This window comes from Hypanus sabinus, chromosome 7 (genome assembly GCF_030144855.1).
Source record: "Hypanus sabinus isolate sHypSab1 chromosome 7, sHypSab1.hap1, whole genome shotgun sequence".
NCBI lineage: Eukaryota > Metazoa > Chordata > Chondrichthyes > Myliobatiformes > Dasyatidae > Hypanus > Hypanus sabinus.
In genome coordinates, this window is record NC_082712.1 from 138,767,771 (window position 1) to 138,784,437 (window position 16,667).

At 38.1% G+C, this 16,667-nt stretch overlaps 1 protein-coding gene across 23 annotated transcripts in view; it reads left to right on the forward strand.

The window, feature by feature from the left end:
- The window catches only part of sox6 (SRY-box transcription factor 6), a 602,254-nt gene that overhangs the window by 360,983 nt on the left and 224,604 nt on the right, over positions 1-16,667 (forward strand). For all 23 annotated transcript variants that reach the window (XM_059975754.1, XM_059975761.1, XM_059975763.1 and 20 more), the window contains one exon: positions 163-252. In XM_059975754.1, coding sequence (XP_059831737.1) covers positions 163-252 — 90 coding nt within the window. The remainder of the gene's footprint in view (positions 1-162; positions 253-16,667) is intronic.

Below are 16,667 nucleotides of genomic sequence, written 5' to 3' on the forward strand. Positions count from 1 at the left end.
TAATGAAATTTACAGAGTTACTGTTTAGGCTAAGCATTTACTTTGTTAGCAGAGTATTTATTATTTCAGATGTTGATCAAATGCCATACCAGGATCACCAAATATTTTCACTGTTCAGCAGTAATGTTTCTTCTAAATAATATGTATTTTTCCCCTCTGCAGAATCATCCTGTGTCGAGAAATTTCTCTCTAAGGACTGGAAAGAGAAGATGGCTGGACTCAATACAGGGGAGATTCTTGGGGAAATCAAAGGTACTCCATTATTTGGATATGCTGCTTAATACTGTGGAGGAAATAGTTTATTGAGGAAAGCAACCTAACACAGAAAAAATGGACTAGTCAAGATACTGTATTGTTAATTATTCTTTTTCATCTTAGCTTTTCTCTCTGGTAGATAGCTAATTTCTCCTTCATTACATTCTAAAGATATATTGAACTTGAATATACAAAATGACTATCTGGTTAAAATGTTCATTGCCTGATCTGGCTGGATTACAAGAGCCACAATGTGATCCAAACTTACATTTGCAAAATTTCCTCATTACTTTGGTATTATCCTTGAATGGAAATACATTCTAGTTTCTTTTCTTTACAATTAGATTTTCTGAAAGCCCTTCCTGCAATTTTCTTCACCCACAGCTTTAACAAGTACGTGTGGAATACTCTTCACTTGCCTGAATGAGTTCAATGCCAATAACTTTCATTAAGTTTGACATCAAACAGATAAAGCAGCTCAATTGATTGGCACCCTATCAACCACCTTCAACAATCATTCCCTTCACTGATGACTAGTTCACCCAGTTACTGTAGTGAACTATCTACAAAATGTACTGGGGTTATTAACTCTAATGGCATCTTTGGAACTGGCAAAGGACAGGGCTGCACAGGGATACCACCAAAAAACCTTCCTAACTTGAAAATACATTTACAGCCTGTTGTGGCTGTACAACTACATATCAATTAAATAAAAACACACATATAGAGGTGAGGTTAACTGGTTTATTGACTTTGCAGAGAGAGAACAACAGATCAATGTGCATGGGTAAGTTATCAATCAATAAATAGTGCTAAGGGGAGTCATTGTGCTAAAAGAAATTGATCCACGTATTATACTTTCTCTCTCTTTAGATTAAGGTAGCATAAAACTGTATTATGTATCAAAACATTTCATTTCCCTTGAACCATATTCAATAAAACAATAAGAGTTCATAACTAAATCAGTCTTTTGGGTGGTGCTCTGTTTAATTTAGAATATGAGATGCACAAAAGTGACCATGAATGGTGCAAAAACCCAAAAATGTCATCCATGTGGCAAATCCTCCCATGATGCAAATGACTATCGGTTCAAAGAAAAAAAAATGCAGTAAGTATCACAGACAAGGTCATAGAGAGAGAATGTGCAGGGCAGACAAAAGGCACAACCAAAGAGAAAAACTACGCAGAGTGAAACGCTTCAAACATAAACTAAACAAAAGTACAAAGTGACTGAATGTGAAACTGAATCAGACAACAGAGAGTACAAAGATGAGCTGTCATGCCTGGAACTGCATAGCATTGCTGAAGCAGATTGTGAAATTATTGGGATCACAACAGATGTGTTTGATGTAAAATTGAAAGTGTAGCTGGATACAGGGTCAACTTTGTCTGTAAATTCCGAAGTTAACTACAACAGACTGTTTTCTAAGCTACCATTGGAAAAAGACCTAAGTGAAGCTAGAGATCTGCACAGGCGAATAAGTGTCCCCCAAAGACAATCTGAAAGTAGACCTAATGAAAGGCAAACTGAATCTGTCACAAGCCCCAAATGGAGATTAGGAGTCAAGCAGGAAGTTCCTCATAATTAACACTCACAAGGGACTGTTCCAGTGTAATTGTTTCATTTTTGGTGTTGCATCAGCTCCAGCAATTTGGCAAAGAGCAATGGTCAAATGCTCCAAGATATCCCAGGAACACAATGTTATCTTGATGATATCATCATGACTAACAAAAATGATGAAGAGCACCACCAGAACCTTAGTAAAGTGCTTACCAGGCTGGGTAAGTATGGTCTGAGCACAAAGAGAGAGAAACATGAGGTTTTCAAGAATGAAATCTCATATTGTGGACATGTCATTGACAAGAATGGCTTACTTAAGTCACAAGAGAAGATTGAAGCGGTGTTGTAGACACCCAAATTTGAATATGTGTCACAACACAAGGTCATACTTGGGCTTTGTATACTACTACCACATATTTCTCCCAAACCTTGCTACAGGGCTGCATCCGTTGAACACACTGTTGCAAACATGAGCAAAGTGGTTTGGTCAGAATGTGCCCTGGCCAAGAAACATCTGTGGAAGCTTTTAATAGTTCAGAGAATCTTGATCAGCTTTACTGGACATCAAGACCTTCTCCATTTTCAAATGTTTCTGAATCTCTCCTGTACCCAGAAGTACAAAAATTAATAAAAAGAAAATTAAAAGAAATAAAATAAAAAATAAAATACCATTCATAAAAAGAAGCTCTCTATCTATTCTGCAGCCTTACTATCCTCAATGAAGTTGTCTCATGTGCCAGAATCACTGGTAGTTTCAACCAGAAATGCCAGGATATCCCGGTAAGGTGCAATCCACTGATTTCTTTATCACCAACATTATAGAACAGCTTCCCCACAGCTCTGAAATCTGCCCCTGTTACAGCCCTTTATCTTGTTTCACATGTTTCAGCTTGATTTCCTAATGAGACTCCTCTGGTACTATCATCCCATCTCTTACATAACAGCTCCTGACTGTTCAATTTAGTAAACTAACACTCATTTCCAATCTCTGTTTCCACTGCATTGTTCTCAAATGTGCTGTGGCCTGTCTCTTTTAGAATACCATATTTGAGTCCTTCCATTCAATTTAATGCTTCAACTTTACCCACAATGATCCCACAGCTTAAAAATTATAACTTGTCGCAGTGACAGAAGCAGACCCGGCCTTCTAACTTCTTTGATCTGCTTTTATTCTTTCCATCAGTTAGTCACACTACCCTCCTCCAACACCTCTTTGCCTGCTAATGTCCGACTGGATGGAGCCTCACTGATTCAGTTCAATCCAGTGTGTACAAAGACTTATCCAGAATGACAATGTCACCTGCTCCCTGGCCATAACCTCTTAAGATCTGTCTTTCTCTCCATTCTATATATTAGCATGCTGCCATTTAGCCAAAAATGTTGTATCAGTTGCAATGAATATTCTGTAGAAATCCAGCTCCAGTTTACCATTGTGTCTCTCAACCATTGACACTGTCTCCAAATTGTCATCCGGCATTGCCAATATCCAATATTCAATGTGCCTAGATTCCTTCCAAATAAGTGTTGGGGACTGGAAATGTATTGTCTTTACATATTTCACTAATTATCTTTTCTAACTTTCACTCTGTTAACTGTCTGAACCAAAATCAGACTGTTAATATTGAGGGTCATTGTTGACCTGAGATAGTCTTCTTTCCATTCCATCACCACATCTACTTGCTTCTGTCTCTGTAATATAACTCATTAATGCCCTACTTCGGTTAACCTGCTTCTGTTTGATCACTTCCTGGTTGACCTGTGGACATCAATCCCAAAGCACTATATTCTACAATCCAGAGTTTTGAGATAATTTAAAATTCTAGTGCCAATGTCCTGATGCAGTAATTCCAGTATGTCCATCCCCTTTGTTCTCAATAGTTATTGCTTAACCAATGCATTGTCCATTGTCATTGACCATTGTCAAAAGTTAACCATTGTCATTCTTGTCTTTAGTCCTTCCTTGGGGTTGTTCAATTCTAAGACTGCTATGTTATCCCAGTTCTGGTTCTCTTTGCTATCATTGATTTTAACCATTCTGCCTCTGGCACCCATGCTTTCAGTTGCCAAGGCATTAATATTTACAGTTCACTCACTAAACCTCTCACTTGCTCAATCTTATTATCTTCCAGCTAGGCACTACTTAGAATATAGAACACTACAGCAGAGTTACAGGCATTTTGGCCCACGATATTGTACTAACCTTTTAACCTAATCTGAGATCAATCTAACGCTTCCCTCCCATACAGCCCTCCATTTTATTTCCAGTTCAAGTTTCTCTTCAATGTCTCTAATGTATCTGCCTCTACCATCACACATGGCAGTATGTTCTACTTGAAACCTATTTATGTATTCAAATCTAACATCCCTTTGTGTTGTTTCATTTCAATCTTGTTGATAATATGACTGTGAAGTACATTTGGATATTTTACTTAAATTAAGGCATTATTTATAACCATATAGCAATCACAGCACGGAAACAGGCCATCTCGGCCCTCTTAGTCCATGCCGAACTCTTAATCTCACCTAGTCCCACCTACCCGCACTCAGCCCATAACCCTCCACTCCTTTCCTGTCCATATACCTATCCAATTTTACCTTAAAATACACAACTGAACTGGCCTCTACTACTTCTACAGGAAGCTCATTCCACACAGCTATCACTCTCTGAGTAAAGAAATACCCTCTCATGTTTCCCTTAAACTTCTGCCCCCTAACTCTCAAATCATGTCCTCTCATTTGAATCTCCCCTACTCTCAATGGAAACAGCCTATTCACGTCAACTCTATCTATCCCTCTCAAAATTTTAAATACCTCGATCAAATCCCCCCTCAACCTTCTACGCTCCAATGAATAGAGACCTAACTTGTTCAACCTTTCTCTGTAACTTAAGTGCTGAAACCCAGGGAACATCCTAGTAAATCGTCTCTGCACTCTCTCTAATTTATTGATATCTTTCCTATAATTCGGTGACCAGAACTGCACACAGTATTCCAAATTTGGCCTTACCAATGCCTTGTACAATTTAAATATAACTTGTTGAAATTGATGCAAGTAGGAATATGAAACTTGATTTCTCACAAAATTTGATTGCATGCTGTCCATACTCACTGAGATTTTTGCTGAACATAAAGTGGTTGCTTTACCAGTTCAAATAATCCATTCAGAACTCCCTATGGCTGCAACTTGTCAGCCAATTGGATTGGTCAATTTTGCAGTAAACATTCAAATTACATCATGCAATCATTGCTATAACAGGGAGATTTGATGCTGTACACACTCTTTTAATGAGCTTGCATTTTGTTTTTGAACCTAAGAGCTCATTGTTTATGTAGAGTGAGATTTAATTGATGGAGGAAAGGAAAGTACACAATCAGTTTTAATCTGTGTCCAGGAACACTGATGTTTATGGCTCATCAGCTGCACAACTCCAATTAGATGTCCAGCTGAAACTGAGCATGGAGTTTGGATTACAAGCAACTTCCAACAACAGAAAAGGAATGCTCCCCATGATGGGAGCAAGCTTTTGAGAGGACTTAGTGACAATGAAAATAAAAACCCTAAATGTTTCTTTGGAACAACAGCCCCTCCTTCCCCAAAAAGATCGTAAAAGCAGTCTGACTTGACATAGCCCCTATTACTGAGTGTCTTTACACATCAGAGAAGCCTCAATGACTGATATACCAAGGTAAGATAACAGACTGGATCATAATATTAGATATCCATCTATGAAGTTCTGGCAATTGCAGCTGCTTCAGTTAATCATTTGCTGTTTGACACAGATAAGGTCAGAGCTGATCTCTATATTTAAGTAAATTCTTCAGATGAATTCCTGAATAAATAGATAGATAAAAATTGCAAGTTAAAATCACAGGATGCATTGAGTCGCTCTCTTGCTCAGTGACTGCTGGTGGATAAAAGCACAAAATAGGTCTGAACTATGAATCTTGATGATGCTTTTTAAGACATAAGTAAACACACACACACACACGCACACACGCACACACACACACACACACACACACACGCACACACGCACACACACACACACACACACACACGCACGCACGCACGCACGCACGCACGCACACACACACACACACGCACACACACACACTTTTCACTTTCCAGGGCCCAAGAGCTTATTGCTGACCTCAGCTTTCTATATTTCTACCATAGCAGCATAACCTTTCAGAAGGGTCAAGAGTTGTTTGTGACAAAGTTTAAACTTCTATTAAATATTTCTTACTCAAGTTTTTGTCTTTTTTTGTAAACAAGTAAACAGTGAGGTCTTGTTGGCCCATGTTTAATCAATGTAAGACAATGTAGCATGTTAATTGGACTGCATCAAATCAGAGAGCACAGGCTAAGTTATTTTAATCATTATAACTGTGTTCATGGAAGCTTGCAGACCAGACTGATTTTGTCACTTAGCACATCAAACATAGTCACAGGTATAGTTAATCAATCAATAGTTGTGTATTTATGTACTCCAAGAGTCAGCCATCACAGCATTAATTTTTGATGTCTGGGATCTGTCTCCTGAAGCATATAGACAACAGCATGAATTGCTTTGTTGCAGTGTAAAAGAGTTTCATTTACTCTGTAGAGGTATTGAGTTTATTGTCAACAATTCAGATGAGCAAGTTGTTCCACTCCAGAAACCAAAGGTTAAGGAATTAATTCTAGTTCTTCTTTCTGTCACCCCACTTTTCTGTCATTCTCTTTGTCATTCCTTACAATCCACAATGCTTTCTCATATTTATACTGTTCTGCAGCTAGTTGACATTATCCACATGTGATGTTTTTCGGCAACCTTTGCTGGGACAAATTAATTTACACAGATGGTCTTAAAGCTTCTGGGACAGACATCCCATACATGCAAAAAAATGTTGTGAGAGCTGACTCTCTTGAGTACACAAATATCCCAGCTATTGAGCGATCATATCTGTGAATGTGTTTAATATGCTAAGTGACAAAATAAGTCTGGTATGGAACTTTCCTTGATCTCTTTTACAATGATGCAAATAATTTGGCTGTAGTTGCCTGGTTTGAAACAGGCCAATTAACATAACTCTATTGTCTTACATTTGGCTGATGCAGGTGAAAATGTCCCATGGTTACTTCACTTTGCAAATAATATTTCTTGAGTAGTCAACCTCTTACTGTGAACAAGCAGCCTGTGCTCTGCGGACAGTGCTGTTTGTTTGCAAAGTTGCCTTTTTAACTTCAAATGGATTATTGCTGGCAATTTACATGATAATCTGGTTCTTTCCAGAATGGTTCACATTTACAACAAGAAGGAATATTGGTTAGCAGTTTAACTGTGTCAGAAACTATTCTGACCCTTTGGAAATGTCACGCTGCTGTGGTAGAAAGCTGAGGTTAGCAATAAGCCTCCCAGGCCCTGAAAAGTGAAAGCCTTTGTAGTGTTTGCAAACAAAGGGAGATATTGAAGGCCACAAGGAACTACGTTATTAGAGTTATATAAAGCATATAATACAGAAATAAAGACAGATGATTAATAAGTAGTAGTAGATAAAACAGAATAATACATCATCCATCTAATGAGCCGTTCTGCATATGCCAGAGGGGAACCACAATCTAATAACCTTTCACGTACTCTTCTCTCGCTCCCTTTGCCCTTGTTTCTATCTCCAACTCGTAGCGCTAGCACTAGTTGTTAACCCAGCCTGAGAGAAGATTTTCCCTTATTGTCCCTTTTTATACACTTCAAGACACCTTTCTTTATCTCTCACAACTTTTGGCCTAGGCATACATAATTAAAAATGATGAATAAGAAATAAGAACAGGTACGTAAGGGAGAAAACATTCTTCACTGATATCTAATCTTAACGATGTGCATTCAAAATAAAGACATACTATTGGTCAATAGAAGGGTAACAAGCCATTACCACTTTCCAAGATGACACCACTTTGTCTTTTGATCTTGCGTTTTAGTTTGGCATGTATCACGGAGGAATCACATTTAACTCTTTCCTCACAGGATAACACTGGCAATGTAGTTCAATGCATAAATTCTGTCATGAAACTATAAGTATTTGGTCAGTATAAAGCTTTTTTCCCCTGAGCTTTAATAGAGATACTAAAGGAGAATAAAGCCACATGATATCTCTTGGTGAAAGAAGTCGAAGTAAGTCTTCTAGAGATTGACATTGTTAGACTTTTGCAGAATAATGCTATACTAAAATTGAACCAAGAAGACACAGGAATCTAAAATAGGATCATAAATCCTTCCTGAATTCATTCATTTATGAAACACTTGACCTATTCTATTTTTGAATATAGATTTACTCCAGTGACACAAGAATGATAATCAGCTGAGGGAACATTCCGGGAGATGTGTTTATTAAAAGATTTTAATTAGACTTGAATACAGCTGTGGGCAAAATTGAATGAGATCCGAACAGGGGGTTGTTGTTATTCCCAGGCCTATTGAAGCTTTTGTGAGAAATGACACTTTGTCTAGCTTTTAGTGGGAGCTCTTTACTTTGGAGGATAGCGGTTGTGCAAGTGGAAGATAACCTGAACTCACTCTCCCTCTAGAACTCTGCAAGGTCCATATCCTTTTACAGCATTACTGCAGGAAGAGCATACCTGGGCAACATGCCAGCAAGGCAGCATTAATACCCTTCAGTTCTAACTGATGGAATTCTTCCTGGTATACTATGCAGCGAAAGGGAAATGAGTGAGGTAACAAACAATGAAACACAGTCAGCTTCTGTACATAAACAACCTTTGGAGAAAATAAATTATTTTCTTGACAGGAGTGTTTAATTGGGTTGTTCATAATGTTCAGGATATTGACTACATGAGAAATGAATTGCAAGCAGCATGGCTGGAGAGTAATGGAAAATAAAAGTTCACCTGTCCAGAATTCAGGGTTTAGAAAGTGAATACTTAGTGTGAAGGAAATTGCAAAGGCTTTAGTCACTTTGTTAAATTGTGATAACAAGTTTCAGTACTTATTATCTTATCCTCCAATGAAAATCTTAATCTGTGTTATTTGATTTTAATTGTAAGCAACACTTTTAAAGTAGGTATGTAAATAAAAGCAAAACTAAGTCACTATATCATGACCTTACATGCTTATATTATGGCCTTAAATGGGAGCCTTGGTTACTGGGCTAAATGAGCCTTTGTTACAAATCATTCATTTGGTGTTAAACTCAATGGAAATCACACCTTTATGTATTTCAAGGTGTACGAAGTGCATTCAGAATATAGAATTTAAAGTGTTTGCTTAATTATTTTGATTTTCTTCGCTCTGTAAATTAGGTCCATGATATTTTAGTAGAAACTTTAGGATGAAGGACCCTGGGGTACCAATGAGGTGAAAAAAAAGAAAGTAGGACAGGTAGTGAAATAAATCATGAATTTGTGGAGATGTGATGGTAACCTTAGGATTTAAAACCTTGTAGATTAAAGAATAAAGGGAGGAGTGAGTTGCATTTCTATCATTGCCGTTTGTCTAACATTGAATTTTTGAAATTTGCCTGAGAACTATCGAGAGAGCTAGGTACTCTTGATGTATTGCATCAGTTGTACTGTGGTTTATGGTGTAGAATTTGGGTGAGTTGGATAGTTCAAGATCACCCTTGCTGTCCAATAGCTGATAAACATCTCAGAGGTCATACCTTTTATGTTGTGAGGAAGAAAGTATGACATACAGCTTTTTTAAAATAATACCCATCTAATTAATTTGGTTAGACTCATCTGAGCTGTATAGATCTGGAGAACTCTTTATGCCACAGATGCTAAGGCTTGATTTTTAATGCATTTTTATATAAATCTGTTGTCATGATCAGAAATGTTTAAAACCATAGAATTATAGCTCATAGCAACATATAAAGAGGCCGTGACTCCCGCTTTGTCCACACTTACATTTTACTGCTGAGAAATGTTGATAGATTGTACAAAGGCTGTCTTTAAAGACTCTCCAAAACTCAGCATTATGGAGGCAACATAATTGGTTAGGACAAATACTGGAATAATTTTGTCTCACCTTTTTTTTCTGAAGGTAGTTTCTCAGCTGTTTCAGACAATCACGTGAGTCATTCCTGGCTGAGAGTTTGTGTGAGATCCTGAACCTCTCTTGCTCTTATGTTTATTCTGAAAATACTTAGCAGTAGTTCAGGTTGACTCTTCCCCGTCTACTCCTTTCCCGACTGACTGCAGATTCTTTTTCCAAGCCAGTTCCTGCTGCTCTGAAAATATATCCAGAACTGAGAACTTGTTGTCCCTAAACTCAGTGAAAAGGAATGCTAAGCCCTCCTTGTGGAGAATTGCATAATATAGCAATACTCTGTTCCATGTGGCCACCTTTCTGCACAGACAGCTTTCTCTGATTGTGGAAGTTTTGTCCCTAGGAAGTGGGAGGAATGTCAACCATACTGTAATAGAAGTATGAATGCATATTGTATATATTTTCAGTTAACAATTAAACTCTTCCTTTATTTCTCCAGTGCTTGATCCTTTCTTCCCCTTTGCCTTGAATTGGGAGAAATGCCTCAGAAGATCCAGTAGCTTTGTTATCTTGGATTTGCATTTGTTCTCTCAAATTTTGTTTTAATTTTCTTCAGGCCAATAATGAAAGAAATTAAGTTTCAGTAAAACTGAAAAATTATCATCCAGTTTTAGCATTTGTAAATCTCATTATGTTAGGACAGAACAAAGGTCTTCCAATGTCAGTTTTCATCAAACTTGCTTTTATTTTTGGATTCACATACCCTATGGGGAACAAATCATAAGAGAACCACAGGAAAAGATTTGGAAAAGGGCCTATATATGATGTCATAAATTGTACTGTCAGGCAGCCATGTGCTAGCTGAGATTTAGTTTTTGAATATTTTGTATTTACTTCAACCCAATTAGTGCACCCTTCAAAATGTACTTTTAAATATTTATACACCCGGAATTGTTCTTAAAGCTTAACTAGGTTAAACATCAGTTGGTCTATTCTCATTGTTTTTACATCTCCATAAACTATAGCTATCAGTTTTTAAAATTATACCAGATGACTGCTTGTGGTGTTTCTCACAGATACTAATCATACTTCTAAAGCACTCAATAGAACAAACACCATTATATTACTTCTTAATTTGTTTTTGCACTTGCCTCATTTAAAAAAAAACAAATTCTCATAACTTTCTATAGTTTGGCTTTCAGTCATCACTTTGCCTGACACTTATCCAACCGTCCTATTGCCTCTTTGTTGTCAAATTGCTTGATTCTAATCATAGATGAGCAGCTGTTTCCTTCATTTCACATTAGGAATAATAACGTTTCCATTTTTGTTCTATATGTTTGTGCAGCAATTAGAATCTTTAACAGTATCTACCCCAATCCTCTTTCAGGCTAATGGCTGCCGAAGCTCTCACACATTTTCAACCTCTGCTAAAACTTTCCTGGATGGATGTGTTATCTACAGCCAATTTTATTTTGTATGTCATTCACCCCAAACTGCTCTTCTTATTAACTTAGGGGCCTTTAATCTTCAGAATTAAATCCCATATACCTTGTCCTTGTGTAAATCTGTATTTTCCAGCCTCATGGACTTTCAAACATCTCTGGCCATTTGAGTCCAGACTTGCCATGCAAATATGCTTCTGGCCCATGCAATGCGGATGTCGATCAGAGTGCGGATGCCTGTCAGGAATGAAGATTTGATTCTTTGGCTCAGAATTTTGGGCCTGAGTATGGAGTACTGTGCTGTGAAGTACTAAAAAAAGTGGAATACAGAAGGTAGATGCTTTGTGTGTATTTGGGAAATTGATAGAGACAAAGGAGCGAGATATATCAGTTAGTTGAGCGGTGTCACAGCAACAACCTTGCACTCAGTGCTCAAAGGTGATCATGGACTTCAGAAAGGGTAAGACGAGGGAACACAAACCAATCATTATAGAGGGAGGAGAGGTGGAGGGAATGAGCAAATACAAGTTCCTGGGTGTTACTATCTCTGAGGACCTAACCTGGACGCAGCAATAAAGAAGACAAGACAGCAGATTTTCCCATTAGGAGTTGGAGGAGATTTGGTTTGTCAACTAAACACTCAAGAACTTCTGCAAATATACAGTATTTTACTGGCTGTTTCACTGTCTGGTACGGGGGGGGGGGGGCAGGTGGCTACAGCACAAGATTAAAGTACTGTAAGATACAGAAACCTGTAAAACTAGTCAGCTTCATCATGATTACTAGCCTCCGAAGTCTCTGGGACATCTTCAAGGACCAGTGCCTTAGGAGGGTGGTGTCCTCCATTAAGGGCCCTACCACTGAAGACATACCCATCAGGAAGCAGATACAGACACCTGAAGACAAACACTTAGTGATTCAGGAACAGTTTCTTCCCTTCTACTATCCAATTTCTAAATGGACATTGAACCCATGAACACTAACTATTTTTTTTTAATTTCTGCTTTATTTTCACTATTTATTTTAACATAACTATTTACTAGGGATATGTATACTTAACATAATTCCATTTTTTCTCTCTATTTATTTATCATGTATTTCATTGTACTGCTGCCATAAAGTTAACAAACTTCATGACATATGTGGTGATATTAAACCTGATTCTGATAAAATGGAATAATAAGTTTATGATTATGTTTTCTTAATTTTTGATTTTTTTAGAAAAGTTTAATTGGTGGAAAGCACATGCCTCTATCTCAAAATTATTTTTAATGCAGTATAATTTGCTAGAATTTTTTCACTGGTGAGAAATATTTAAATTAGATAAAAACCAATTGAAAACAAAAATATTTAGCCAATACTAGAAAAAAAAATTCACAATGATACGATTCTGTGATCATAGTGTATGTAACAGATCCAACTTTAACAAAAGGTATAAACTATTATTATGAAGATTAAGGCTTCTTTTTTAAATTACTTATAATTGATTTGCTCAGATCTTCCCAGTTATATGCTTTTGAATATCATTAAGTAGACTTAATTGTAATTGCCTTTTGATATTCTAATTATTGTGTCTTATAATTTAATATTTCACTTTGTGGGGTGCCTGAGGCAATGAGCTCACTGTCAAGTAATTAGCAGATTAAGTGAGATTGATTTAACCTGTTGGTCCTCAGTCATTGACTTACAGATATCCACATCATTACACATAGAGAAACCGCTATTCGGTAGTCCATGTTACAGTATGAGAACATTGTCTCATAAAGTCAGCAGATATCAATATTGTGTAGTGCACAGTACTGAAAGTACAATTAGTATTTGCATTTTTTTTTGTCATCAGTCTCCTTCCCTCTTTCCTCAAGTAATTTTCTGTTGGTGGGGGTGCAATTCAGATCCTGTAAGCCCCTGGCATTTTAGCCAAAGTGATCATTCTCTATGAGTAGACCTAAGCGATCCACATGAGCAGCAACTTATTCTACCAAATGTTTATTGGTTTCCAGCTGGGTCCTCATTATAACTAGAGACCTAAGAATAGAAGTATGACAATCAGCCCCTCAAATGGCAGGATTCGGGATGAAAAAATCTGAAGAAAAATTGTCAGGGAAAGAATATGATAGAATGAAAAATATCCCAATTAAACAAAGGATAATATGAATTTATTTCTCTTTATTACAGTACTTGAGCTTTAATTTTACAGATCTCCATCATTTCTGGCTTTCTGTTATATTAATCTCTTAACTTTGATTTATCTGTGCATTTTAACCTAACCCTGTAAGGCACCAACCCCTTAACTGGTATGCTCCTTTGTAATGGGTAAAGCAGACAGATAGCACCAATGTGTAGAATGTTTTCAACAAGCAGGAATAGATGCTTCGTCTGTGGGATAGGTTCTAGAACAGAGATTCCCTACCTCGTTCTTGCCATGGACCAATACCATTAATCAATGGGTCTGTGGAGCCCAGGTTAGGAACCCCTAAGAAGTTCCAGAGAACTCCCAAAGCCTCTGTCTCAGAAGTAAGCATGCCCTATGTGATGAATTGGAGGAGAAGGAGCTCGTAGGTTATTAATTCACCTGTCTCCAGGCACAAAACAAAATATTTATAATTGATGACCAAATACAGAAACTCCTGAATTTCTATGTTTATTCTGATTTTATCTTCATGTTCTTTTCTTTCAATTTCTATGACATGCTGAGGTATCACTTAATGGGAAAAAGCCGCCCTCATGGATTTCCTTGCCAGTGGGTGGACTTGGCATGCACCTGGCTACTGTGAAAGGAAATAGTAACAGTAATAGTAACAGTATTAATAGTAATACTGTGAAAGGAAATAGTGATATAAATATTCAGCAGGTCAGGCAGAATCTGTGGAAAGAGAGACTGAGTTAATGTTTCAGGTAAAGATTCTTTATCAGGACTGTGTAGAAGAGAAAAGTTGTGGAAGGGTGTGTAGAACCAAGGGATATGGCAGATTAGTGTCACTGTGGAGTCATTCTATTTAAACAATTAATAGGTCAGGTGGAGGGAGAGAAAATGAACACAAGCTATGAATCAAGGTCAGGTTCAAAGTGAGAAATGTAAGAAGTTGGAAAATCCATCTGTGATATTGCTTCACTTTTCCTCTGTCATGTAATATCCTGTAAGGTTTGGCTGTGCTGATGGACAAGGAAAAAGATAAGACAATACTGAATGTGAGGGGATGGGCTTATATGCTTGGAATCTAGTTGAAGCTGGCTGGAACTGTGAAAGAAGGTTAGTTGAATATGTAGGCAGGTGGAGTAGAAGATGGCGACGAAGATAGTCTTTGCTGTGTTCTTATAGAGAATGTATGAGAGCAGGTGTGCTGGAAATAGCCATGGACTTGGTCAGCGATGGGAGAAGGGAAATTATGATTCAGAAAGAAGGAAGACAGCTCAGGGGCTGCTGTGCCGTAAGTCTCATCATCAGACTAAATCCAACACAGGAGAACTGAGGCAGGGTGGGAAAAGTAACATTTAGATAGGTGTGGGAGCTTGTGAGCTTGTAAGGGTTGCTTTTCATAAGACTGGCCCTTGAATTAGAATCTGAGAGATCCAAAGGTAAAGGAATAGTCAGAGATGAACCAGGTGAAGGTGAGAGCAGGATGAAGATGGCACTAATGTAATTAAAGTTCCAAGATTTGTCTGATTGCAGGAAGTCAAACCAAAGCAGTTGTTGATGTGCTGGAAAAAAAAGAGTTGAGTGAAAGGACTCAGGTCAGACTGAAATAAACACATATCTGATCAACCACTGGTGTCAGCAACTCAATGCATTAAAGCATACAGACATGATCAGGAGGGTCCATTGCTGTTCAGACAAAACATCAGAATGGGGAAGAAAGGTGATCCAAGTGACTTTACCATGGAATGATTGTTGGTGCCAGGCAGGGTAGCTGGCATTTCTCAGAAACTGCTAATCTCATAGGATTTTCACATACAACGGTTTCTGGAGTTTGCAGAGAATGGTGTGAAAAAAAAAACATCCAGTGATTAGCAGTTCTGTGGGCAAAAGATGTCTTGCTAATGAGAGAGGTAAAGGTGAATGGCCAGACTGGTTCAAGCTGACAGGAAGGTAACAGTAGCTCAAAGAACCACACGTTATAACAGTGGTGTACTGAAGAGCATCTCTGGATGCACAATACATCGAACCTTAAAGTGGACAGGGTACAGCAGCAGAGCATCACAAAAATACTCCTAGTGATCAGTTTATTAGGTACAGGAGGTGCTTAATAAAGCAGCCACTGAATGTACATAGGGACAGCGTGGGCCCATAAGATGTTCCATTGCTGTACAACTGAATGAGAGAAAGTGAGTGGAGTTGAAGAAGAATAAGTTCTGCCATGAAGATGAGTGTGTTGAAAGAGGGGAACTGATTAGAAGTGTTCAAGCGGGAAGTAGAGGTGACTTAGAATATCTTGGCGAGGGGTGGAAGTGTAGAGGGGATAGTTTTTTCCATGGTAAAAGCTAAGATAATAAACACCCTGGGATTGGAAACTGTCAAAGTGGCATCAGAGGTATTGCAGGTAGAACTGGGAAGGGATTGGAGATAGTGGAAAGGTTGGACTCAGGGTAGATGGAAATCTGTTTGGCAGGCAAGAGCTCTTTGAAATCATGGGTCTGCCTGCAATGTTCTGCTTGTGAATCTAGTTCAGCAGGAGGTGGAAGTGGTCAATGCGGGGCTGGGAGCTGTGGAATGTTGGTGCTAATTTAGTCTGCTGAATTGATGTCTATCTCATAGAAGGCACAAATCTTCATCCTCATACCCCCTTTGCATCATGAGATTGCCACCAACCGTCAGACCTCTGTCACCAGTTATCAGATTCAGTCGTTCAAAGAAAATTCCCTCCACAGCTTATAACCTTCCATACTCGATAATAATTTCTGCAACTTAACTTGCTGGCACTGTCTGCATCAGAACTGGTCAATTGTGTTGCAAGTCATCCATCTGTGATATTGACTCAGTTTTTCTCTCTCAGCGCAGGCAGACCTGCTGAGAATAGCCTACAACGTTTATCAATTACTTTATTTGTATTCTCACTATCTAACCATCCTCAGTTTGTGGCTTGTTCATTTCTCACTCTGTCTAACTCATCAGCTGGATAACTCCTGCAGTTTAATTCTGTGTCCTCACCCTCAAAGAGAGAATTCATGTGTCCTCTCCATTTCTCCCCCACCTGCTCTACAACTTAAAGCTAAATTCTTTTTCTTTTTTTCCCATTCTAAGGAAGGGTCTTACAACAGTCTCTGCTTGATCTGCTGAGTGTTTTCAGCACTTTCTGTTTCTATTTAAGATATATAAAGGTTAGGAGTGGGACATTTGTATAATTTGGCTCCCCACTGTGTAGCACACTGGCTTCTAGTGGCTCTAGTGAATGTTTATACAAATGAGTTTAGATGGAGATTGAAC